The sequence below is a fragment of the Apiospora kogelbergensis genome (genome assembly GCF_038363985.1).
Source record: "Apiospora kogelbergensis strain CBS 113332 chromosome Unknown utg000008l_segment0_segment0, whole genome shotgun sequence".
Classification (NCBI taxonomy): domain Eukaryota; kingdom Fungi; phylum Ascomycota; class Sordariomycetes; order Amphisphaeriales; family Apiosporaceae; genus Apiospora; species Apiospora kogelbergensis.
Genome location: NW_027117425.1, coordinates 593,665 through 619,182, shown reverse-complemented (window position 1 = coordinate 619,182; position 25,518 = coordinate 593,665). Strand labels below are relative to the sequence as shown.

The following is a 25,518-nucleotide window of genomic DNA, read 5'->3' as shown; positions in this document are numbered from 1 at the left end:
ATGATCTCGGCTCCGGCGTGGGTCGTCGGCAGTTGCCGGGAGGGCGGGCTCGCAAGTCGCGACAGGAAGAGAGTTTCGCAGCAGGGTTACTCGGACCCGATCATACGGACTGTGACTTGAAGTGTTTGATGCGCAGGTTAGCTTTTTGGGGATGCGGAGCAAGGGGTTAGAGTTTCGCGGGCGCGACCGAAGGGGAGGGGTGAAGTGAGGAAGGGTAGTTAGGGAACTGACAAGGCGGCTGTTGGTGCTGATGCTGCGGCTGAGCTGCAGCAGCAGAGGGCGGGTCGAGGTCGAAACCCTCTTCTTCGAGCAGAGGCGTGCCGGTCGAGGGGTCCCAGGTGGGCTGCGACTTGCTAATGGGGGCAGGCGGCGCCAATTGAGGATGATACTGATGAGGCTCGTTGACGCGTTCGTCCCAATCGCGAAAGACTGGCCTCGACGAGGGCAAAGAGGATGCAGGCGCAGGTGCGGCGGCGGCGGTCGGGGCCGCTATGGAGTCTAGCGGACGACCCGACGAATTGGAAGGCGCTTGTCGCACACGGGCTTCCTCCTCTTGGTCGCAGGAGGAGAAGTAGGAGCCAGTATTATTAGTAGTAGTAGTAGTATTAGCGGCCCGGTCGCAGTTGTCTCTCTCTGAGATTGCGGGAGGATGAGCAGACACAGAAGATTGGTTGTCGCTACGACCGAATGATTTGAACGGTGAGAAGCTAGACAGAAAGGGAAGAGAGAACTGGGAGCTGCTTCTAGCCGGTCGAGTCCTGCCGTTGGCCCTAGCTGCTGACGGTGCGACTACTGATGTTGTTGGGGTCGCTTTTTGCGGCTGGGAAAGCGGCGGCAGTGGCAGGGAACGGGAATGGGTATGACGGCCTGGCTGTACTGTTGGTGCAGCTGTTGCAGTTGCTGATTGCTGCTGCTGCCGTTGCTGCTGCTGCTGCTGCTGCTGCTGTTGCTGCTCATCATAGCCATGTCCAAGTGCCAGCCTAGATGAAGCTGCATCATCATCTGCGGGCAAGCGGCGCAGTCGCCAATGAAAGAGAGAACTTCGTCTGGTGGTCGGGTTAGTGGTGTCACCCGCTGTGCCGCTCGCAGTCGCAGTGCTGGTCGCAGCAGTGTTCAATGTCGATTCCCTGCGCCATCTCCAGACGCTAAAGCCCAAGGAGGTACGGCGCTCATTTCGTTTTCTGGGTACCGACGTGGTGGGCTGGCCCGACGCCTGCTGCCGATCCTGGAACCGTACCAAATTATGTCAATAACAAAAAGACTCTCTGCCGGAAAATGAAGATTGAAAATGGAGAAAATAGTCAAGCTTCGTGTCTATAAATATAGGACAGGCATTGTAGATTGGGAGGGAGGAGAGCGAGCCACTTGGTCATTTGCGGATGTAGGTACATGCAGATTCATTGTCGATTTGTCGAATGCCCGCTACAAGCATCCCGACGGACAGGTGGGACCAGGAGAGAGAACCTGGGAAGCGAGCGGGAAATAAAAACAGAAAATGAGGACATCACTGATGCACAAAACGTCTGTCCTGTCAGCATCACATCACACCTGCACTATGTCTTGTCTTTTCATGTATAACATAACGAACGACCACTTGGGACTAGGCGGAGGAGGAGGAAAGGCTGGAAGACCGGGGGGAGGGCTGGAGAACTGGAGGGATGGACTGATGAATAGGCTTTCGCTAGTTTGCATGTCATGCAACTCCGGTTGGCGGCAGTCGAAGCGAGAGGTGTGTAAGATTGCCATGACTAAGTAGGTATGGCTGACTTCCATTCTGCTTTTTGGGGATGTTTTGTATTCGTACACACTTTCTCTGTCTCTCTCTCTAGTTATGTCGATACTTAGAAAAAGCAATTCTTTCTCCCTTTCTCGGCCCCTTCGCTGAACTGAATCTTACTTTCGATTTCTCTTTCGCGCTCTTTGTGTCTGTTGTTGTGTGTATCTCTCTTTCCCACACTCTCGCATACACTTGCAGGGAGCCCTCCCCGCCAGTCGGTGTCAAGATTCTAGAAATCCTGTGCTGAATAAGTAAATTGAACATGGTACAGAGCTTTGGTTGGCACCCCCAGCCTTTGGCCCCCAAGATAAGCAGGGAACCTTTCTCACGTAGAGGCTTATTCGCTCCAGATCTTTGTGGCGCAATATGAAGGTAAGCCTGGCTGCAGAGAGTATCACGCCCACGTGGTCGCTTCTGTCGGTGCATACGTACGAGTGGAAGTAGGCTTGGGTGATGGTGGCCAGAGGGGTTCAATATGTGAAAAGGAGGAGCGAAGAAAGAAAGAAAGAAAGAAGAGAATATGGTGCAACCCTGCAAGCCAGATGTGTGTAATATATACTACACTCAAAATACTCGGTAGGCATAGGGAGGAGGTTTTCCGTGTGAAGCGAAGAAACAATCATTGATATACCTTGTCGCCTGTGCCAGCTCCTCGGAACTTGCTCTTGCCCTTGTTGAACAATTTCATCCCCGACTTGAATCCCTGTTTGGTCGCTTTGTTGCCAAAGCCCGCTGCGGAGTGAAGGAGCTCCTTGCTCTTCGCCCCTATTTGGTTGGGTGCGCCAAACCCGCTCGACGGCTGTTGGCCTTGTAGCAGGTTCCCGGTCCCTTGTCGGACTATGCCGGGCTGCGGTGCCGTCGAAAGGCTGGGGTTGCTGGCGTTAAGGTACTGCTGGTAATATGGTTCTTGTCCCCCAGCAGATGTCGGGCTCTGCATGGGGCCTGATGCGCCCGCTAACGGTAGGTTCGTCTCGGAACCAGCCGCATTGCCACCTTCTGCTTGGCCCTGCATGTGCTGCAACCAGTTGCCCAAGCCGGAATCCATCTCCGAGTACTGCACCCTCGCCTTTTCAAACGCTTCCGAACGCATGGGGAGCGTAGGAAGGCTAAGAATCTCCCTCCACGTTAAAATTTGGGGATGAAGAGAAGACGTTGGAGCCGGGGCCGGCTCCGACGGGGCTGGATCGGCCATTGTCATCTGCTCTGTCGATGGGGAAAGGGCGGGATGTTGAGCGTGGGGCGGGCTCGGCGGCTGGGAAGTCTCTTCCATAAGCGACTTCTCGTCGGCAAGCGACAAACGCTTGGAGTGATCAATTCCTGCAGAGGCTAGGCTTTTTCTATTGGAAAGTATAGACACCGGCGACGGCGGCTCGAGACCGGCAACCCCAAGTCCCTCGGGGCCACGGCTGCTGACCAGCGATACCTGATGGGACATAGTCCCGTCATTATCTGGATTGATATGTACTGCCGGGGTCGGCGCCGCAGATGAGTCGACAGTAGTGGTAGGGACAGATGGCGAAGAGGTGGATGTCTTTGCTGGATCTTGTGACGTGTCTGCACCAAAGAATGGAGTGTTGGTGTCAGTAGTGGGACTTGTAGATACTTCTTCTGGACCACCACCTTCCCACGAAAATCGCCTCTTGAAAGTCGGTGCCTCCGCAATTTTTGGCGGCGCTTGTGCGGAAGGTGTTGTTGCCGATATTGAAGAAGGCTCGGGGTCGATTTGAGACGGCCCTTGGAATAGCGGCGGGTTATCCTTGCCGGCATCTCTTATTGCCCGCCCAGTTTCCTGTAACGATTTGTCCTCTGCAGGTCCCAAATAATCATCATAGACATCAGACAAATATGTGCTTTCTCGTGTTAAACCCGCGCCTTCCAAAGAGCCCGAACTTGGTCCGAGCAAGCCACCAGTAGGGACTGGACTAGCGTTCAAAGACTTCATGATATCATCTCTTAGGCGATCAGTCTCATCTGGAGAAGATGTTTCGATAGAACTCATCGTCAAATTGCGCGGAGGCATCCTGGCAACGAACTCGCCGTCCGATGTCTCGACTCGTCGGGGGTTAAGAGGAGCGGTCGGAACGAATTGAGACGGAGACGGCTCTGGCTGCGCGCCAGTACTGGTGGAGTTGGAGGTTGTTTCCCTCTGAAGATGAGACATGTCTTCAGAATTGCCTATTTGCAAAGGAGGCAGCGACCGAGGGGCAGCATGAGAAGCAGGTCCGGTAGGAGCCACCTCATTAGCAACATTCTGGTCATGTTTGCCTGTTGCGCCTCCAAACCCATCATTCTGGGGGGCCATCTTGGGTGTCGTGTCGAGAGGTTGAGCCTGCTTGACCGCGGTAGTTGGCACCAGGTCCTCCGTACCAAATTGGGTAACCGGCGAGGTTTCCTCTTGCGGCGGGGACAGTTGTCTCGTTGGAAGTCCGCTGTTTTCCATTGGCGTCGGGGTTTCTGACCCTGCCATAGTTGTCTCCGTAACCCAGCCGCCGGGAATCGATGGCCTTGACGGCCTGGATGTCTCGGAAGCCTTCTGGTTAGGTGTTACCGTATTGGCTTCTGCAGGCGCCGCCGATGCCGGTTGTCCTGCCGAATCTTTGCTCGTCAGACTAGTTCCGAGGGCCGGTCCTTCGAGAAGACTGGGAGCCCTGTGTGGCAGGTCAGAAGCAGCGGTTGGGGCATTGGAAGCCCCGTGAGACCCGGCGATCGGATTGGGATCCTCAAGGAAATACTGAGGTTGTGCCTCGCTAGTTGTTCCAGGGGTAGACCCCCGGAGAAGAAATCGTCCCCGAAACCCGACATGCGTGACAAGTTCGGCAATTGGGGGCTGACCGAAAGCCGTCGCGAACCCTGCAATTCTAGCTTGTTCAGGCGCGATTGTTCATCGCTGATATAGTTATTCTTGGCACCCTCGGTGGGTTGCTGGGCACGAGACGCCTCTGCTGTATCGGCGTTCGAGTTGGCTAGCAAGCGATCCATTCCATATTCGCTTCTTCTCTCCGCCACCGGTGCCAAGGTCGTCTTCAATCCCCGTGAGGTATCGGATGCGGGGTCGTCCCTGTCAAAACTCGGGCGCCGCCGTTCGGGTGACCGCATGGCACCCCCGTCGTTGCTGTCCATGCTCGGCCTGCTGGAGTCCAAAGAAGACCTCGACTTCTCTTCCTCCATGCGACGGTAGATGTCCGCTGGTCGTACAAATGGCAGCGGTTTCGACGCATTCGTTGTTTGGCCTGGGGAGTTCGTTCTCTGCTCCATCCAAGGTCGCGCAGAGCCCGAGCTTGAGCCCGGCCGGGAGCCAGATCGAGGCCTCGAAATGTCGGCAGGGTCAGGCATGTCCTGTCGGCTCATACTGCTCTTGCGTGGAGGGAAGCGTGCGGAAGACGGGTTAGGCGCTGCTTGGGTCGAAGAGGATGCTCGGCCACGAGTCTGGGCAGACGGGGACATGAGGGGTCCCGTCTGCTCTGGTCGACCCGAATAAGTCGCAGCCGAGGGGTTCTGACGAGCAGCAGTCGGTTGCTGAGGGGATGGTTGATCTGCGACAAATCGGTTGGGGGCGCTGGCCACGGACGAAGGCAAACCACTAGTGTCGCCCGAGCCGGAACCGTAACCTTGTTCATTTGGGACATTGGACTGATGTTGTTGTGTCTGAACTTGCAGCGGAGGGGCGCCGCTCGGGGTCCTGAGACCAGTCGAAGTCTTTCTGACGTGGCTTGGCATCGGCATGGCGCGCGGACCTACGGCATGAGGCACCGGCGCCTGGCCATAAGGCGACGTGACGGGTGTGCTCTCGGCGGCGCCCTGGCCCGGTTGTCGAAGACCCGTAGGCTTGGTCGGAGGGGGCTGTGCTTCTGGTTCTTCTTCATCGTCGTAATCGTCACCCCAATCGTCGCCATCGTAGTTTTGGACTTTTGCTTCTACCCATTTCCTCGTCTTGGTACGATTAATGTTGGTCTGGTAGGCGGTCGGCGTGCCAGGCGTCCTATGAGAACAGGCAATCTTGTGTCAATAAGTGTCTACTATAGGGTCCTGGATATGGACATTACGAAAAGATTGGGCTTGAGGCGGAGTATTGCTCACATTGGCGAGGCGGTCCGGTTTGGGTAGATATTGCCATAAGTGCCGTCCATCGTAGCGATTCTTCACCATGCAATGGAACAAGGGCCCGGCTTATTGCGACAACATGCCGAGCCGTCGAATGTAGCGGTATACTGAAAGTTGGCGGGTAGCTGGGAACGAGTCGCAACTGTATCTATCGCAAGAGGTCGGGGTGTGAAGAAAGCGATGGTACACAATAGATGAGGGAGGCTACAGTGGCAGCAGGTTCAAGGCCGTGTTTACACGATGCGATCGAGTGTATGTAATGGGGAGAGTCCCACCAACGTATCGCGATGATTGAAAAGCGGGCTGTATTGAATGGAGGTCGCAAGGTCGTCCCGGTCGTGGCTGTCCGGTCCAGTTCAGCTCATTGGAACACCCTTGCGAGAAGAAGCCCTGTCGAGTTACAGTACGAGCAAGATAGAGAGCCGGGGGGCAAGGGATGACGTGGAGGGGAGGCAACGCTAGAGTGGGCAGACTCGAGAATGGGCTGCTCAGGAACGGGCTGGAATGATTCCAATCTCAGCCGGCGGCTTGAAAGGATAATATGGCAGTATATACAAGAAATACGAGAGTTGACCCGGGATTGTAAATCGACGTCCGAAATGGTGATGGCCGAAACCAAATCTGTCGCGACAAGATGTGTTGTTGGTGTTGGCCGATTCTAGTTGCAGTGGTCGGTCCCAATAAACGCTTTATGGTTCAAGGCCGTTCAGTTCAGACGCAGTAGGCTGGTAGGGCAGGCCAGTTTACAGTGGGCAGCAGGGGGTTGAAGGCGGGTGACGGCGGGAAAATTCATTGTGAAGGATTCTGAGGAAATAGGAAATTCGACATTCGGTCTAGCACCCCTCCAAGCCCCCAAGCCTCCAAGCCTCCAACCCTTCCGGTTTTCGAGATGGTTCATTTCGTATTGCAGCTGAGGTCGCGGCACTGTCTAAGATTATACTCACACCAGAACACACACCACATGCCACACGCTGTCGTCCTGCGTGTTGCTGGTTGTCAAATCTCGTGAACTCCCCAGCACACGGGCCAGTGATCGACAAAACTGATCCATTGTGATGACGATGCTCAGATGCTACGTAACGCAACAAAAGCCCACCATCGTCTCTCTCTTGTTCTCTCTGTCTCTGTAGCATCGGGCATCGGGGCGGGCGATGACCGATGGCATCCACTGCCGTGGTACCAGGCTGGGTGCTGCCATTGTGTCGTCCTCGGCTATGGCGGGAAACGAAACAACCTCTCTCCACCATGCTAAACGATTTAGGGTGGTGATAGGGTCGTTTGCAGACTCCAGTTTCTTTTTATCGGCGCGAGTGCCCAGGCCCAGACACCTGCCCAGAGGATTGTCTTCAACTAACATCTTGACATCTTTGACATGCCAACGTCTTCAATGCCCATCATTGCTGTACAGGTGCAGATCTGAGACTTCGGGTTTCTGTTGTAGATGTATTCCATCTAAGACATGGTCATCAATTGAATACAAGCAAACAGTCTGGAAACGTCCAGTGTCCAGAAGAAGTGTCTCCTTTTCTTCGCCGCGTGTTGCCACAGGCTAGAGGCGCTGTAAGGCGCTGCACAGCCACTGGAGTGCTTGTCTTTTCTCGAACACGTTTCCCCAAAACCTTGGGCTCGCCAGAGAGAATCAGAGTGGGGACCCGGCCGCGCAACCACCTGGTCAGAGGAAGAGCGTGAATGGCCCAACAAGACCGGCCGTCCATGCCAGGGACTCTCGTAACCTTAGTAGACAGACCCTTGATGCCACCAAACCCCATCAATCCATCATCCTTTTCCTGCACTCTTCCATCAGTTCGCATTCGCTTCGCTTGCCAGCCTGTCTAGGTGACACTTCACTTTATAGACTCATTTTGTGATACCCCCTCAAATCGTCCTTCACTAATCTGTCGGCCTGCGCGACTTTCCAACCCTCCCTCAGCCGGCGATAACGACAACAATAGCGGATTCGTAAATACGCCATCTCCGAAACTTGAATACGTCCCACGCCTACAACTTGCGCTCTTCTCCGACAACTGTACAGTTTCAATTAATAATTCTTGACTTTGCGTCTACAACTACCTTTTCGCGCCGGACGCACAAGAAGGATACTCGATCGATAAAAAGCACAGAGAGGGAGGCGAAAGCGACTCATCTGTTGGGAAGGGTACAAATCAACCAGCAACCAACACAATGGCCGTCGCATCCATCCAGGACCGGACCGCCGAGTTCAAGTCGGTCCTGACGCAAGTGCAGAAGCGACAAGCCCAGTCCAAAGTCGGCGCGCAACGAAGATCGCTCCTCACGGACCAGCAAAAGGCCGACGCCAATGGCGACGGCTCAGGCCAGCGGCCACGCCGGTCCGAGTTCGCGCGGCGGGCGGCGGACATCGGCCGCGGCATCGCGGGGACTATGGCGAAGCTCGAGAAGCTGGCGCAGCTGGCGAAGCGCAAGACGCTGTTCGACGACCGGCCGGTCGAGATCAACGAGCTCACCTTCATCATCAAGCAGGACCTCTCCTCGCTCAACCAGCAGATCCACGGGCTCCAGGACCTGACGCGGCAGCAGCACCCGGGCCAGGCCAAGGGCGACCAGGTCGGCGAGCACAACAAGAACGTCGTTTTCATGCTCCAGGGCAAGCTGACCGACGTCTCGGCCAACTTCAAGGAGGTGCTCGAGGTCCGCACCAAGAACATCCAGGCCTCGCGCTCGCGCACCGAGAACTTCGTATCCTCGGTCGCGCAGCACGCCCAGCCCGCCATACAGCAGTCGGCCTCGCCGCTCTACGGCACGCCGAGTAGGGGCACCCCGTCGCCCGGCGGCGACACGCTGTCGCTGAACCCCGTTGGCGACCAGCAGCTGCTGATGATGGAGGAGGCGCAACCGCAGAACACGTACATCGCGCAGCGAGGCGAAGCAATTGAGGCCATCGAACGGACAATCGGCGAGCTGGGCTCCATCTTTGGCCAGCTCGCGCAGATGGTGTCGGAGCAGAGCGAGCAGATCCAGCGTATAGACGCCAACACCGAGGACGTCGTGGACAACGTCCAGGGCGCACAGAAGGAGCTGCTCAAGTACTGGTCAAGTGTCTCTAGCAACCGATGGCTGATCGCCAAGATGTTTGGCGTGCTGATGATATTTTTCTTGTAAGCCAAAACATCCTGCCCCCTCTTACCCCTATTCCCCTTACCGCAGTGATACTGACTTTGTTCAACAGATTATGGGTATTGATTGCGGGTTGATTGCGGCTGTAGTACCGACTCCTTCCATACCACACCATGCTGCGGGTTAAAGAAGAAGAATGAATAGACGGGAACTTGAACTACACGAATCCAAGAGACAGAGACTGCGGCGAACGGCGTTTGTGTGTACCATCACTTCTGTATATTATTTCCCTGATCCCTTTGTCGCCCCGATGAGCGGCGCTGGGATCGGACAAAACTAGATGTTCTAATGCCACCGATCCGCCGAATGTTATAAGTAGCTGCTACATTACTTGCATTTCTTTTATCTCACTACTAGTTTAGCGGCACTCTTGTAGTAACATATTTCTATTATTGTACCCCTTATTGGTAACAGCCGTAAATAGGGGTCTCTGCCGCCGCCAGCCGTTGAGACACCAGCCTTCGCCCCTCTAACGAATGATTGTACCTTGCACATATCCCTACTATCACATGAATCGCTTATACCTCCCGCATGAAGTCCGTTTCTTGCGAGGGAGAAGTGGGGAGAAAATCACATTATAGCACGGGACTGATCGCAGCAAGAGGTTGCGTGTTGCTTTAAACATCGTGTCATGACTACTTCGAACGGGGTTTTATGTTCTCTCGTGGCTGATTACTTCACATAAGAAATCCGAAGGGAGTCCTTTTTTCCTGAAGCATATCAGTATATTGCCTCTACTCGTACGTCGTGTGTCTATTTGCCTCGAGCCTCATTTCCTCCTGTCCAACCTCCGCAGTCAAAGATTATAGCATGTGCGTTCAACCAGGTTCGATCATGACTTTCGTACCTTTGCTAAGAGACAAATGGCACTCGCTCGGCGCTATAGACAAAGCGAGGATCGTACTTATATATCTTGTTCCTGGCGTAGCATCTGCCACGACTAGCCTCTATTAGCGTGTCGCGGTATGCAACGTCGTTGACGAAGGGGCCCTTTCCCCAGGCCCCCATTCCGCCTCCCGCCCATATTTCCTTCTCTCGGTCCATATCGAACCGAAGCTAAACATTCATCCACAACCCCCACCATCTCCACCCCCGCCATCCGTCCAGAATTTCCGCAAACAGCAGAGTGTGTTAGTAAGTTGCCTTTGCTTTTTCGCCATTCACTGGCGACCTGCAGTAGTTCTTCTTGCTTTAGGCAAGGGCATTCTGCAGGTCTGATGCATGTTTATGTACCAGTGTCCAACTAGTATCGTCACGGAGCAACAAGAGGAGGGGGTATCCCTGATAGTATTTGCAGACTCGTGGAAAGCCCTCCGCATTCGTCACATACGAGTCCCGCAAATATCATAGGGTTCCCGTTAGCCGGGCTTGGCCGGATATGGAAGACAAAGTTGCCTAGATTATGTGTCAACGCTGGGAAATCCCGTTGAAAAGTGGCCGACTAGCAGGTGAATACTCCACGCACTGCAGAGTGAGATCCGACGTTGCCCATGCATTCCGCGGGGTATTGGTGATGTGACGTCCTGGGGACGAGCGGGTATCCGCCTCTTTCATTCTGCCTGATATACTTGCATAAATAGCTCCCCGATGTGTCTTCCAATGGGCCACAGGCTACCCTTAGCGATTGCTATATTGCTGTCTTCAGTTTAAGAAACCCCTTTGAATTTGGCAATAACCTGTCCCAACCAGCTATAGCAATTGGCTATTCGAAATCCGACCAGATATTAGCAAGCACACGTACACGATGGCGCCGGCTACTTTCAAACTCAATACGGGTCAGGAGATGCCAGCCGTGGGCTTTGGTGAGTCTGCCCCGCGTCCGTTTTCTCTACAACGAGCAAAATAAGGGAAACGGAATGGAATGAAATTGAAAGCCAAGGAAGATTGGAACTCTGAGTGACATATCAAAAAGCTAATCCTCATCCCCTTGCCTTTCTACAGGAACCTGGCAAGCACCCCCGGGCCAAGTCGCCCAAGCCGTCGAGACCGCCCTGAAGTCGGGCTACAAGCTGATCGACGCGGCGTACTGCTACGGCAACGAAGCGGAAGTCGGCGCGGGCCTGCGCGCCGCGTTCGCGTCGGGCATCAAGCGCGAGGACGTCTTCGTCGTGACGAAGCTGTGGACGACGTACAGCACGCGCGTGGAGCAGGGCCTGGACAAGTCGCTCGCGGCGCTGGGCCTGGACTACGTGGACCTGTTCCTGGTGCACTGGGCGGTGGGGATGAACCCGGCGGGCACGCGGCCCGACGGCGGCGACGCCGACCGGTTCCCGCTCCTGCCCAGCGGCGAGCGCGACATCACCTGGGACCACGACCACGTCGACACGTGGCGGCGCATGGAGGCGCTGCCGGCGACGGGCAAGGCGCGGGCCGTCGGCGTTTGTAATTATAGCGCCGTCTACCTCGAGAACCTGCTGAAACACGCATCCGTCGCCCCCGCCGTCAACCAGATCGAGAACCACCCCGAGTGCCCGCAGCAGGAGGTCGTCGACCTGTGCCGCGCCAAGGGCGTGCACGTCATGGCGTACTCGCCGCTCGGTAGCACGGGCGGGCCGCTGCTGCAGAGCGAGCCCGTCGTCAAGCTGGCGGAGAAGAAGGGCGTGAGCCCGGGCACGATCCTGTTGAGCTACCATGGTAAGTTTTCTCCCCCTCTGCCTTCAAGGTACTTGCCCACGCGGGGGATAGACATCGTGGCGGGGGTGAGGTCCAAGCTAACGCGATGATTCTCTGTAGTGGCGAGGGGCAGCACCGTGCTCGCCAAGTCGGTCACCGAGTCGCGCATCAAGGAAAACCTCAAGATTGTCGATCTGGACGAGCAGGAGGTGAAACACTTGACGGAAGGCACCGCTAAGAAGAGATACGTGTACCCTCCCTTCGGCATCAACTTTGGCTTCCCCGATAAGCTAGAGGGTAGGAAGATGAAGAACGGAGTGCCTGAGTAGTCCGTCGGTCCCCTAGAGTCGATTATACGATTTGAATTGAAACAAGTGAAGATGTCGCAGATACGGCCTCTCGCCAGTGATCCCACGGTGTTTAGCTGTGTACCGTGCGACTGGACCTCAACGTGAGGGCCAATCGCATGTACCCCAGATACCACGATTTTCGCTAGTGTTGCCGATGCACCGTGTCACAGCCATTTCCATAGAGGTCTTTTAATGGAATGATTCATTATGGGAGAGTTGTGTTTATGGAGATGTACTGTAGAAGCGCCAGGCCGAGGTCACGGCCGTGGCGTTTCTTGGATCAATGAAAATCAAGTCCATCCCAGATCGCGACTGCTGACATCCATCCAGACCCCCTGAATTCATGTAGATTCTGCTCAATTGCTCGTCTTGGGTTTTCCCGAAAACAACTTTACCCAGTTGCTGATCTTGCCGCGCATCCTCGACCCTCTGCTCCGCGCCATGTGCGCAGTAGTCATTTCGTCGCTGGGATCAGCTTCAGACCTATGGGAAGCCGATTCGATAATTCCGGGCTTCACTTCCTTCATGGGACCGTCATTCTCTTCCTTAATCTGAGTATCTCCATGGTCGGGCTTCGGCACCGAGACTGGGACTGCCTGTTGCGAATCCGTTGTGTTCTCTTCAGGGTCGTGGGCGGCGGGTGGAGGTAAGACGAGATTGCCTTCCGCGTCCCACTCTTGCTCATCCGCATCTCTGCCTTCCAAGAACTCGATCATACGTTCGATCAGTCCCTTATTGTGTATCAATGTCTCCTTCAACTCCTTTACCTTAGCTGTGTCGATGCCAGGCCTAGCAATGAACTCGGTAATGAGCTCGTGGGCACTGCGGGCTGCCAACAGCAAGGTACAGCTTCTTCCTCTCATATCTATACCGGGTTGGACTCGCGATGGTGAGCTTCGTGGGATTCGGCCATTGACGTCAGCACCAAGACCAAGTAATGTCAGTTTGATGCCCAGACTATGCGGCCAGTTGGCCCAGAATGGAATAAAGAATCCGTATTCTGGCCAGTGAACGCAACCACTTTGGTGTGCTCGTAGGTACCAGTACCAAACTGTTTTACCGCAAAATTCTTCGAGGGGGCTACTTCCATTGGCGACCAAAAGCTGCACTACATATAGTTTATCGCCATCGTATGGCTATAGGAACCACGGCCACGTGGCACAAAGCGCGTAGCCCAACAGCGAGAGACCATCTTTATGCAATATTGATGAGCTATGTGTGTTGATCAGTTCTTGAAGTACCCCTATTTGATTGGTCATCACCAGGAAGGAAAGAAAAGAGGCTTGACGACCCTGCCGTGGAGTCCTTCTAACCTCGGAGAAATCGATGCCTTTTTTAACTTCTTTTTTTCCTTGTTCCCCGCCTCTTTTTTCCTCTTCTCCCGTGTTGTCGGATGACTTCTTCGGCACGGCTATGTCAAACCAAGAGGACCAATGTGCGTCACGCGATTCAGTAAACCCATATTTTGATCCCATCGAGTCCCCTTCTTCGAGTAATTGGTTGGCTAGGTGCTTTGACATAACAGTGTCGAGCTCGTTTAGTAGCTTGAGCTGGTAACTGGGATTGTCAGGGTTCCTCCTTAGGCGCCACTGAACATACCAGATCAGCTTCATCAACACGATCCGATCAGTTGGTTTCCCTGGGATGAATTCCTTAACGGTTGCGATGGCGGCGCGTGACAACGCCCAGTTCGGATTGAAAGTCGAAAGACTGGGAAGATCGACGAACCGATTTCGTATGTCTTGCTTGGCAATGAACTCGGAGACTGTGCGGTGGATGAATTTGACACGCAGTATCAGGTGGGCATTGGATGGATCATGAATATCGCCATTGGGGGGCCTATCGGGGTCGCAGATCGTAGACTCTGTGACAGAGCTTTGTTGTATTTCTACCAAACCGAGACACCTGCTCCTGAGCCGTCCCCTCATATCTTCAGTGCGAGCAACGATTTGATCTTGGCTAATTGGATTCACTGGCCCGTCAAAGAGATCTTGATCTGTCCATTGATCTGCGTACCAGAGACCCAATAGGCTGAAATGATATCCTTCCTTTGTGGCCGTTTCCACTATCCGAATCAGCTTTGCTGTTTGAGGTAGATAGTTGGATGGAATTCGTGACAGCATCACTGAGTACAGTGCATGGAGGTCGCGAGGAAGTTCTTCAAGTCGAACCTGAAGCTCTTCGAGTCCATCCGAGCTCTCCAGGCCTTCAAGCAGTGATTGAACCACAAGCCGAACCCACAAGAAGACCCCAGAAGAATTATCGTTGACAGACTGAATCAAGGCTGTGGCTTTACCCTCGTCTCGAGACATCAACATCTTCATTCTAGGATGCGATTGCAGTTTGTCAAACACGTACGACTGGATATCAAGTCGTGTGAGTGTGTGAATTGCCAAAGAAGGGCAATCCGCAAAGCCTCGTTCAAAAGCAGATAATGGCCGGCTAGACAGGATCATCTTCGCATTTCTGAAACCGCTCAAGATTCGCGTGAGATCTAATAGGCTGGAAACATCGGTTGTTGATACTTCTGGGTCGAACTCGTCCAAGCCATCAACAGCCAGGAAAAAGAAGATATCGGGGTTGCACCGGGCAATCTCTCTCAAAGCCCTCCTGGCCTCGAAGATGGAGGGCATTTGGGTGGTGGATTGGCCACCAAGAGCAGCCTCAAAGCGGCCCTTGAAACCAACTTGTATCAGCTTCCTCTCTTGTTGAAGCAGCGTGTAAAGTAACGACGACAGCAGCCCAAGCTCGGACTTTTGCTTATCACCGCCGTTGTAGAAAAAGTAAAAAAGAAGCTTTGAGGACTCTCTTTGCACCAGACCAATGCTGCAGGAGCTCATCTGTTCTGGGGTCGTCGAGAAGGAACTTCATGGCAGTACTTTTTCCAGACCCCGGCTTGCCAGTGATCCAATATGCCTTTCTAGTGTCTGACTTGAGAAACTCAACTAAGCTGTCGAAGGTGTCATTAGAGGTGGCAGTGTTTTGGAATAGCCACTCAAACGTCTTCTTATGGGCTTCGCTTATGCTTTCCTCGCGGTCATCTCTGCCAGAATACCATAGTGATGCCAGTATGGCATCTTCTACTCTCGTTATGGCTGCCTCTTCGCCTGTCGATGCCAGATATGGGATCATAAGCGGAGGTTGGGGGGTTCTGAGTTCGGCCAGAATTTGCTGCTTTGACACGAGAAGCTCGGTCTTCATGGACATGGTCAGCTCCTCGGTCCGGGAGAGCGTTTCCATCATCCTTCTCCTGTCATCTACGGACTGCGCTTGATGATTGACAAGACTCTCCAATGTGGTGAGCATTGGTCTGTAGGGCTCATTCTGTGGGCGGTCCAGGTTCCTTCTGATGCTCACAAGCACCCGCAGCTGCAACTCGCTTCGCACACCGTTCAGCCTGGATTCAATCTTCTTGATGTCGTCGGCATCCCAATTCTTACGAATAACAGCCTTGAATGCTTTGAACTTGGATTTGTCGCTGATCTGGGCTTTCCCGAGGGCTTCGGACAACTCTTTTCCAATACTGGATGCCCGTACAGCCAATTGGCGAAGCTCCTAAAAGGCATTAGCCATGCTGAATTTGTGACGGCGACTCCCCAAACCGGTCGCGTATAGCCTAAAGGTGAGAGGCGATGAAATTTATTTGCTTGTTAGATAAAGAGATTGTCGACTGACCTCGTCCTCAGCAGTGAGTTCACTCCCGCCATCAGAGCCCTCAGCGTGTGTTTTGGTCTGATCTAACTGTTCTTCGAGACTCGCAGACGCACTCTGAATGTCTTCTGCCACAGCATCGAGGTCTCGGTTGTCGTCTGTCCCGCCTTTTGAATATACTTGTTTGGCATCACCAACGAACTCGATCCCTGCGATGACGAGCTTGTACACCGTCCCCGCGAGGCCGATGGCAGTGCCTGGGTCCATAACTGGCCTCAATCAAGAAAAAGAAAAGAGACAAAACGACACATACCGGAAAATATACAAGAGTACGCATCAATAGCCAAAGACAAAGCAACAATATTCTAATAATTTCAACCCGAGAACGCAGGAAGATAGACAATGCACACCATGCTGCTGCCTTGCTTCATCGTTCGGCGGCAGCCCAACCCCGCACGACACAGCCCTGGGCTGCCCCCAATCACAAGCCAGCTTGGGTTCATGTCAGATGTAACGTGCATGAAGGTGCTCTTGCGGCGCAGATGAGGAATCATAGCAGTCGTAGAAACGTTGGTGGATTTTGGCTTGAGTGGATTGAGATGAAATATTTGGGCACGATTACATAGTGACAACAACTTTCAACACCAGGTTGCCATTTCCATCTTTCACTTTGCCCGCCATCTCAAAAGCCTCCGGGATCTTGTCCAGGCCCTCGAACCTCTGTGTCACAAGCTTCTCAACATCTGGAAGCGACGAATTCTTGGCCGACAGCATGTTGATGACCTCCGGGTAGTTGTTGGCGTAGCGGAACACCCCGATGAGGTCCACCTCTCGCAGCGCCGCGGCCGATATGGGCAGCGTCTGAATCGGTGTCCCCATGCCGATGATCATGATTTTCCCGCCTGCTTGTGTTGCCTGTCCACCGGACCGGTTTAGTACTATGACGAGGTCTCGTAGACCAGGCGGCCTGGGATGGGAATGGGTGACTTACGTAGATGGCGGTTTGCATGCACGACTCAACCCCGGTGCATTCGAACGTGACGCCCACCTCGCCCACTTCCTCTTCGCCTACCTTGGACGACGCCACCCGCCCCGCGAGCTCCTTCGCGTAGGCGAGCTTGTCTTCGATGGTCTGCGGCCGCGCCATGGGCACGACGATGGCCACGTCGGCGAAGCCGTTCTGCACGGCGAAGTTGACGCGGTCCTCCTGAATGTCGGCGATGACGACGGCCTTGGCTCCAGATGCCTTACACGCGGCCGCGCACAGCAGACCCACGGCGCCGGCGCCGAGCACCAGCACCGTGGATCCGGGCTTCAGCTGAGCTCGGTCGCGCGCGTGCATGGCTACGGATAAGGGCTCAACGAGGGCGCCTTGCTCCAGGGTGACACTCTCGGGTAGCCTGACGGCCAACATCGTCAGTTCCAAAGACCTTTACTCTTTCTAGAAAGGCACAATTGCGATATACTTACTTATGCACCCACTTCGCTGGGTGGTTGATTCTTTCTTGTAGTGTCCCCTGGAAATGAGGGAACGCCTTGGCCGAACTGCGGAAGCGCATGCCTTTGCAGATGTTGTATCGTCCCTCCTTGCACAGCGCGCAGTCTTCGCAGGGGAGGCCGACTTCGAGAGCGACTCGGTCCCCGACCTGTAAGCTCTTTACATCCGAGCCAACCTTTGTCACCACGCCGGCGGACTCATGGCCCAAGGTCATGGGCTCACGTACGATAATGTCGCCATTCCGATAGTGTGAGAAGTAGTGCAGATCCGAGCCGCATAGACCTGTAGACTGCACAGCGACTTGGACTTCCGTAGCTGACGGGGCCGGAAGCGTTCGGGTTTCCTACATCAGATCTGGTGATGAGTATGCGCTCTGAGCTTCAGCAGTCTGTTGGGCACACTTACAACCCGGAGGTCCTTGGCCCCGTGGAGGACCGACGCCCTGACTTCTGAGCTACTCATTGCGTGATACTGGAATTGGGTGTTCGATAGAGTTGGTTGCAGAACCCGCTTCTACCCGAGACTATGTTGGAGTTGAAATAACTGCCTGGCTGGACTTTGTGACTTCAAGAAGGGAAACAGATACACGGAAGAGATGACCAATATTACATTACGATAAACGGTGCTTGGCCAGCTGCATGCTCTAGAAAACTTTGGGAAACATTAGAAGACTCACCCCTCCATGTCCTCCGATGCCGAAGGCTAGACAACCCCACGAGAGAAGAAAACCGGCCTACCTATGATCACAAGCTGCATTTATTACATGGAAGGGCACCCTGTAGCGTAGCGGCACACTGCCGACGCGGGGTTGGTGGGGTCTCGAGTGGCTTACAAGAATTGGTTCCCTGATCCCGCACGAGGTGGTCGGTGGAATTAGCCCAACTACTCCAAACCGACCCCAATGTACTGGCCAAACGACATGGAGTTGGCCCAAGAATGTCCTGGATATATTCGTCACCTACTCGGATATAGACAGGCAGACAGACTCTGACTGTATGGTTTTACTTTTCCATGCAAGGCCAATACTTGGTGTATGGATTCAACTCAGTGGCCTTGGACAACTAACATCGGAGCATCTATCGGCGAGTATTGCCGATTTGAGCCCCTGAATACTGGAGCCACTGTCGAGTTAGCGGCCCATTACTGGTACGTGGGGGAGACATTTACCCGTAGGCTTCTCCTCCACCCCCCTCATTGTTCCCCTCATAAACCATAGTTGAACGGGTGAGTAGTATGGAGCTGTCACGATACACCGTTCGATTCGCAAATGAACAAGTCCGTGTGGTGCTTGTTCCATGACAGGGGTTTGGCAGTCCGGTTCGGCCAAGCCATGGACATTTGGGGAAGCGTTAGTTCCCGACCGCAAGCTCCCCCAAAATGCCCCATGCCCCCCGCCAGCTTGAATCGCGGGGCATTTTATCTTTCCATGGGTGTCACTGAGAACAACATCGTCGTCCTATATTCAACACTTCCGTAGACCATATCTGTACATTCATAATCCGATTTTAAGACCTCTATAAACCAATATGAGCTCGCTTTTCTCCTTAGAAGGCGAGACCGCCCTCGTCACTGGTGGTACACGGGGCATTGGCCAGGCCTGTGCCATTGCTCTCGCTGAGGCGGGAGCCGACCTCATTCTCATCCAGGTGTGTTATTATTTCATCTTGCCTTGTTCTTTTAGGACTTTGATTCTAGAACAAGTATTAGCATGGGTCAAAAGGAAAACAGAATAAAGGGAGAAGAATATTCAATGGCTGACATTTCGTTTTGTAATAGAGGAATACGACTGCGGATGAGACCAAGAAAGCTGTCGAGGCCCTCGGTCGCAAAGCCACCGTATACACAGCTGACCTGTCCTCGCCAGACGACGTCGCAAAGCTCGTACCCCAGATCCTGGCTGACGGCCACACGATCCGAATACTGATCAACTGCGCCGGCATCCAAATCCGGCACCCGGTCGAGGTGTTCCCCGACAGCGACTTCAACCAGGTGCGTTCCCGTGCGCCCCTTTACCAAGCGCCTCATGCATTCCCGAACCCATGGACCCGCGCCTACCTCCACATCCCTCTAACGTTTCTAATGTACTCCCCTCGATAGGTAATGCAAGTCAACCTCAACTCCGTCTTCACCCTCTGCCGCGACGCGGGCGCCCACATGCTGGGCCTGGCCCCCTCGGCGACGACGGGGCGGCGCGGCAGCATCGTCAACTTCGCGTCGCTGCTGACGTTCCAGGGCGGGCTGAACGTGCCGGCGTACGCGGCGTCCAAGGGCGCCGTGGGCCAGCTGACCAAGAGCATGGCCAACGGGTGGAGCGGGCGCGGCGTCACCGTCAACTGCATCGCGCCCGGCTACATCGAGACCGAGATGAACGCCGCCCTGCTCGCCGACCCCCAGCGCCTCGCCTCCATCAGCGAGCGCATCCCCGCCGGCCGCTGGGGCACCCCCGACGACTTCAAGGGCAGCGTCGTCTACCTCGCGAGCCGGGCGGGGGCGTACGTGAGCGGGCACACCTTGGTCGTCGATGGCGGGTGGATGGGCCGATAATGGACAGCAGGACGTTGAATGCGCCGGGATTAAAGATCGGTTCTGCTGTAGGAATGTGATTGGGTAGTATTCTTGCGACGTGTACGATGTTGCCGAAAGCAATAACGTCCGACATATGGTTTCGAGAGAGGCAACGTAACTATTGACTACTTTCAACTAAGTGTACATAAAACTCATAACCGTAGGCTCAAACTGATAATCCAAACCCCATTTTACAATTGCTTTCAACCAAAGCTTGCTTTACCATGAACGCCAAATTATTCCTTTGTGTAGCCCATTACCTCCTCCATCCAGGGGTATACCGACGAATTAGCCAGGGGGTAGCCCATGTGCAGGGCGTTGGAGAAGAAGCGCGCCTCCTTGGGCGAGCCGTGCTCGAAGAGCATCATCGAGTCCTCGATCGGCATGAGACCATCCAGCGTGCCCTGTCAGAGTTCTCGTTAGTAATGTATTGCATCAACGCCGGCAGCCATCCGCACTCGAACAACACGGCATACGAAGAGGGGGGAAGAGGAGAGAAAAGGGACAAACTCACGTTGACCAGCAACAACCGACAAGACGGCTTCTGGATGATGCCGTTCTCCAGCAGCGAGAACTTCTTCTGCACGCCCGCCTTGTACGCCTCGACGCTCTCGAACCCGTGCTTCATCGCGAACGCCGGGCTCAGCACGAAGGGGTACTCGTGCCCGTCGGCGCGCTCCATCCAGCCGGCGTCGAAGAAGTGGTGGACGCCCGCGCCCTGGGCGACGGCGCCGCGGATGCGGCCGCGGTGCGTGTGCGCGACGCGCACGGCGTAGTACCCGCCGGCGCTGAGCCCCCACACCAGCAGGCGGCCCATGTCGAAGCGCCCGTCGGCCGCCATCCAGTCCAGCACGCTGTCCCACAGCCGGTCGGGCGACGCCGGGTCGGCCGGGTCGGCCGGGCAGTCGGCCGTGCCCGGGATCTCGACGACGACGGCGGCCCAGCCGCGCGCCAGGAACTCGTCGCAGCGCACCGTGTTGTCCGGGCGGTAGCCGTCGAGCCCCGTGAGCAGCAGCACGGCCGGGAAGCGCGGCGGCGCCGTCTCCTCGCCCTCGCCCGCGACGTCGTGCGTGTTGACCGTGCGCGAGTGGTCCGGGACGCGGACGTACGCGGGCACGGTGGCGCGGTCGCGGCCCGCGGCGTGCGTGTGCGGCATGTCGACCTCGACGACGGGCTCGTCCCAGGCGCCGCCCGCCTTGAGGTACACGCGCTTCTGCCACTCCCAGGCGCGCCACTTCTCGGGGCAGCTGACGTCGGGGAAGGCCGTGACGTAGGGGAAGCGGGCGATGCGCAGGACGCAGGCGGCGCGCAGGTACAGGTCGGACGCTTCCTTCTTGTCGCCGGCCTTGGCGGCGGCGTCGGCCCGCTCCTCGAGCGCCGAGGCCGCGGGGAAGAAGGCGCGCGTGTAGGCGGGCGCAGTGCCGTCGTTGACGTCGTCGGCGATCAGCTGCTTGAAGACGGGCTCGAAGTCCTCGTACGCGCCGTCGTGGAACGGGTATAGCGCCTTGGAGCACGGGAACTGCCACTTGGTCTCCCAGAGCGCACGCATCCCGCTGTGGTGCGGCATGACGCGCTCGAAGGCCTCGTCACCCATCAGCCAGCGGCGCGGCTGGGATGCGCTGAAGATGTCGGGGGCAGCGCCGGAGGCGGCGGCGGCTCCTTTGGGTTTGCTGCCATTGGAGGTAGGGGTAGTCGAAGAGAGGGCGGCGCCGACGCCGGCACCGGGCCCGGACGCAGCATGGGTGGGTAATTCGATTTTATGCGGAGACATGTTGGGCGGTGGTAGGTGGGTCGGTCACTTAAAAGGGGGAAAGGCAAATCGACGACGTAAAGGCAGAGATCGAGATCGGATGAACTGGAGGGTCACGCAAGCAAAGATGGTGGCACCGCGGAGTCGGCGGCAGCGGGCGAATATGGTACAGTAATTTCGAAGTTGTGGCTATATTTCCACAATCTCGAAACCGGCGTCGGCGGCGTAGCTGGCAGGAGTCCCTAGTCGTGACACGATGACCTTGCCCGAACGCTTGCGGATGACTACTCTTGGGGTCTTGTACCAGTTGCTCTTCTCACGTACTCTATTATCGGATCACTGGGTTAGTAACGGTTATGTGTAACTTTGATGCAAGATATATTAAAATAAGCACGAGGAAACAGAACAAGTCAGAGCATCTGCGAGGCCCAACTATGTTGTATTGCAGTGGTGTTGAAGTTAAGCACCCTTTTCCGTGTAATGGTAGATATTTGATTTGGAGGTGGCACACAAAGTGGTGGTAATGGGTGGCTTCAGTGAGGGGTGTTCTTGGAAACTTACTGTCGTTGGAGGAGGGCAATGTTAGTTCGGATCAACAGGCCGCGAAATTGCTTGTCGGAATTTGAGCCCATGATGGTGAAGATATAGGCCAGGCAGTCTGGCTATGGCTTAGACCGGGGGAAGAGACAGAGCACGGCGTCAGATACGAATGCTTTTGCGCGATGGGAGGAGGCCCCGCAGCGTCAGAGTTGGGGATATCCGGAGTCCGTGTGGAGGAGTCGAGGTGCGAAGCGTGAAGATCAAAGTGAAAGTAGATTAATCCGTGGGGGGATTGATAAGGAATACGGAAGCCGGAAACGAATCAGTGCAACAGGTCTGGTATGCGTCTGTCTTACTATGGACGGAGATGGCAAGTATGCATATAGGTGAGTAGGTATAAAAGTAAGTAGGTAAGAAGTTATCTCAATTCCCCGTTGGAGAGAGGTGCGAGCGATTGTGGTCTTTAAGTAACGTAGGGCCAGCAATGAAGTCCATCTTACCTACTCCCAGGCCGGATGAGGAGGAGGCCCAGCCCAAAGAGGCGGGAGAGGGGGTTCGCAAGCTGCATTCGCTGGCTCGCTCTGACTCGAAATAGGGTTAGCGGGTTGTCAGTGTAGGGAGGGAATGGACGACTTGGATTTAGCATGTGCGTTTTCGTCGTGCATGTGTCAGAGAGGCGCATGCGACTGTGTAGAGCTCACGTAAGTGGAAGCGAAGAGCCAGAGAGTGCAGAGAGAGAGCTGTGCGTGTCTTGCAGGCCCAGATCCAGACACCCAACTAAAATGCGGGCGCTGCCGACGGAGGCCATTGGTGTGGGGGACTCTGGAGACTCCGGGACGCTGGCTGGGAAAGAAAGGGCGAGGGGGGAGCGGGAGCTGTTGCTGTGGCTGCACGCATACATAGCTTGCGGTTGTCGCACTTGCTCCTTCGCTTCAGACTTCACACCATCTCGCCTAGTATAACGGGCTGTCCGACATGTCCGCCCTCCCTGCCTCCCTAAAATAACGACTACACAGTCTGGCGGTATACGCGAAATTCCTCAGTGGAGAGAGCTGGCCTCCGGTGTTGTGAGATTATAGTCTTGCGACCACTAAATTGCTGACTGTGTTGATATACTTCAATAGGTAGCGTTTGGGAGACATCATGCGGTATGCGCCTCGTTGCTTGGTATATCATGGTAGGGAAGCGAACTCCCCTTTTCCCTTTTCACATGCCAACGGCGGCTGATGGACCTGGACAGGCTTGGAGTGATTGCATAACATCTTCATGATTCTTGCGGTGTGTCTTGGTGTGAGCCCCTCTTTTGGGGCACACGTCAGTATGTAGTCCACTGCCATCTATCACGTATAGCTGCCGCTGCATGTATCATCACTCTCATGCATTGGCCCAACTCTCTCTAATCCCAGCTGGCCAGCTTGTCGTATATGTTCCGTCCCGTCATGCCCAATCCAACCTAAATCACAACTCTATAACTTGGCGTCTACTAGGCTTGCTCAAATCAGCCCCCCTGAATCTCAAACGCCTGTACTCGGGCGTCTCTCCCGGGTATTATATGCCTTTTTTCTGATATAATCGCTTACGGAGGTGATCCCTCCGTGGGGCAGGTGTGGTGAGGTGGAAACAAGAAGCATCCCCTGCTCCTTTTTACTGGGCAGGCTTACTCTTGTCCCCCGTGTAGTAGTGTGCCATTTCAAGGCCGGCGCGTCGGAAGCCGCACTTGACGTAGAAACCCTCGTTGGCTTCGCTGCAGTCGAGGATGGTCTTGTAGCAGCCGACCTTCTCGGCGACGAAGTCGAGCGCCTGGATCAGGCGCAGACCCAGCTTCTTGCCCTGTTGATCTTTCGCGACGGCGATGTCTTCGATGTGACCGACGAGACCGAGGCTGTGGATGCTATTTACCAAGAAAAGCCAGACGTTAGCATTTGCTCAGTCACAGACGTAGAGTTGAAGGGGCAGCGTTTGATTGCGCTACCTCCAGCCGGGGGCGCTCTGTCCTTCTGGGCCAGGGATTCAATGGGAGCACTCTTACAATTTGCGCTCGACGATCAGGGCGCCAGTGCCAACAATGACAGGCTTGCCGCTGCTGGAATCCTCAATGACCAGCAGGTAGTAGCTGTCGTTCTTGGCCATCCAGTCGTAGCGCTCGGTGAAGGCCTCTTTGGAGATCTCGCCGACGGTGGTCAGGACGCGCAGGCAGTCGAGGAAGCCGGCATCGTAGTCGGAGGGACGCAGGGCGCGGGCAGTGTAGCCGGCGGGGAGGGCGGCTTGCACCTCGGGGTTGATGAGGTCGGACGAGAAGAGGCCTTGTTCCGCCATTGCGATGGGTAGAGTAGATTTGGTGACTAAGTAAAACTTGGCGCACGAAGCTTAAAATCGAAAGAATCGAGGGGTTGCAGAAGCAAGGTGGGTATCCGAATGTCAACAAATAACAGAACAGCAAATATGGCGGCTGCTGGCGAAGGATCGTCGCGCTTCGAAGCGAATGCAAGAACTGGAACAGAGTTTGATGAAGGGATGGAGAGGGTGTCAAAGAACAAGTGACAAAAAAGGTATGACGAGGTATCTTTGTATAATATAGTATCGTCCACCACACTATGCAATCGACCAAGAAAAACAAACAGCTGGAATACGAGAGGACACCAAAGCAGGTTCACGTTGTTGGTCTGTTCCTCCTCCCCCTGAGCCCTGAGCGATTGATTGTCGGAGCTCAGCCTCACAGCCTTTCTCTCGATGCAGGGCCCTGTAGCTGGCCCTGGAGCCAGGAACCAAGGCGACGAAATGGGCCTAAGCACGGAGGCTCGGTGCAACACCCACAAGCCCAGCAGCCAGCCAGTAGCTAATAATAGCGCTGGACGTCTCGCGAGCTGCAACCATTGCAGCACTTGAGCATAGTCCCTCGGATAGAACCGATCCAGCTCTTTGCACGGAACAAGATTGTTGTTCTAGTATCCGTAACGTAATTGCAGATGGTGAGAAGAGACCCAGTTCAATACTGTCGGCTTCTAGACGAATTCCACGCGGCGCAGAACATGCTTGATGGGATGGAATTCTGGCTAAAGGCAGCCAAGCTTCAACAATGCCGTCTGATTCCGGATCGAGTTCCTCGCAATGGAAACCCGGCAATTCCTCGACTTTTCGCCGGTAGCACAATTGTCTTCTCTTGCTGCGTCAAAGATGGACAAAACCTTGCAGACTCATCACATTGGTCACGTTAAAGCTATCCATTGCCTGTCGGTTTGGGAATTAAGGTACTTTTGCTTCGTCAATTGAATTTGTCTTCTAATCCATTATTGATTGCGGCCCACGACCCTTTTCTTGCTTGGTCTCTAATAAATAACAGTATCCAAGTCTTCACGTGAAAACAAGCCCATTCTCGTCCCGACCCTTGCAAGTGCATGCATTGTTTTGCTGTCTTTGCCGCCTTTTCTGCTGCCCCATTTTGCATGCCACGTTTCGCCCAACAAGAAATCGCTGGGGACCTGCATTTCGTCATCCGTCCCAACCGCCAGGGGACTGCAAG

General features: G+C 55.0%; 9 protein-coding genes across 9 annotated transcripts; 3 read left to right on the top strand and 6 right to left on the bottom strand.

Annotated features, from left to right (window-relative positions):
- Positions 1–166: 166 nt before the first annotated feature.
- Positions 167–5,904, bottom strand: PG998_012136 (uncharacterized protein; the record flags this gene model as incomplete). The annotated part of the gene is made up of 4 exons (XM_066878952.1): positions 167–1,225; positions 2,409–4,508; positions 4,610–5,756; positions 5,855–5,904. The coding sequence occupies 4 exons, from the start codon at positions 5,902–5,904 to the stop codon at positions 167–169; spliced, it is 4,356 nt and encodes a 1,451-aa protein (XP_066725336.1).
- Positions 5,905–8,059: 2,155 nt separating this feature from the next.
- Positions 8,060–9,108, top strand: PG998_012135 (uncharacterized protein; the record flags this gene model as incomplete). Its single annotated transcript, XM_066878951.1, has 2 exons — positions 8,060–9,012; positions 9,084–9,108. 2 exons carry the CDS (start codon positions 8,060–8,062, stop codon positions 9,106–9,108), a joined length of 978 nt encoding a protein of 325 aa, XP_066725335.1.
- A 1,667-nt stretch (positions 9,109–10,775) lies between these two features.
- On the top strand, positions 10,776–11,973 carry PG998_012134 (NADP-dependent oxidoreductase domain-containing protein; the record flags this gene model as incomplete). Its single annotated transcript, XM_066878950.1, has 3 exons — positions 10,776–10,833; positions 10,973–11,665; positions 11,765–11,973. The coding sequence occupies 3 exons, from the start codon at positions 10,776–10,778 to the stop codon at positions 11,971–11,973; spliced, it is 960 nt and encodes a 319-aa protein (XP_066725334.1).
- A 311-nt stretch (positions 11,974–12,284) lies between these two features.
- PG998_012133 (uncharacterized protein) lies at positions 12,285–15,912 on the bottom strand (the record flags this gene model as incomplete). Its single annotated transcript, XM_066878949.1, has 5 exons — positions 12,285–12,329; positions 12,390–13,097; positions 13,308–14,820; positions 14,885–15,549; positions 15,670–15,912. 5 exons carry the CDS (start codon positions 15,910–15,912, stop codon positions 12,285–12,287), a joined length of 3,174 nt encoding a protein of 1,057 aa, XP_066725333.1.
- A 351-nt stretch (positions 15,913–16,263) lies between these two features.
- On the bottom strand, positions 16,264–17,605 carry PG998_012132 (uncharacterized protein; the record flags this gene model as incomplete). Its single annotated transcript, XM_066878948.1, has 4 exons — positions 16,264–16,560; positions 16,637–17,045; positions 17,116–17,486; positions 17,549–17,605. The coding sequence occupies 4 exons, from the start codon at positions 17,603–17,605 to the stop codon at positions 16,264–16,266; spliced, it is 1,134 nt and encodes a 377-aa protein (XP_066725332.1).
- Positions 17,606–18,669: 1,064 nt separating this feature from the next.
- Positions 18,670–19,687, top strand: PG998_012131 (uncharacterized protein; the record flags this gene model as incomplete). The annotated part of the gene is made up of 3 exons (XM_066878947.1): positions 18,670–18,789; positions 18,920–19,132; positions 19,241–19,687. 3 exons carry the CDS (start codon positions 18,670–18,672, stop codon positions 19,685–19,687), a joined length of 780 nt encoding a protein of 259 aa, XP_066725331.1.
- Positions 19,688–19,944: 257 nt separating this feature from the next.
- On the bottom strand, positions 19,945–21,479 carry PG998_012130 (uncharacterized protein; the record flags this gene model as incomplete). The annotated part of the gene is made up of 2 exons (XM_066878946.1): positions 19,945–20,112; positions 20,223–21,479. 2 exons carry the CDS (start codon positions 21,477–21,479, stop codon positions 19,945–19,947), a joined length of 1,425 nt encoding a protein of 474 aa, XP_066725330.1.
- Positions 21,480–21,647: 168 nt separating this feature from the next.
- PG998_012129 (uncharacterized protein) lies at positions 21,648–22,090 on the bottom strand (the record flags this gene model as incomplete). The annotated part of the gene is made up of 2 exons (XM_066878945.1): positions 21,648–21,783; positions 22,020–22,090. 2 exons carry the CDS (start codon positions 22,088–22,090, stop codon positions 21,648–21,650), a joined length of 207 nt encoding a protein of 68 aa, XP_066725329.1.
- A 1,552-nt stretch (positions 22,091–23,642) lies between these two features.
- PG998_012128 (uncharacterized protein) lies at positions 23,643–24,314 on the bottom strand (the record flags this gene model as incomplete). Its single annotated transcript, XM_066878944.1, has 2 exons — positions 23,643–23,889; positions 24,028–24,314. The coding sequence occupies 2 exons, from the start codon at positions 24,312–24,314 to the stop codon at positions 23,643–23,645; spliced, it is 534 nt and encodes a 177-aa protein (XP_066725328.1).
- Positions 24,315–25,518: the final 1,204 nt, after the last annotated feature.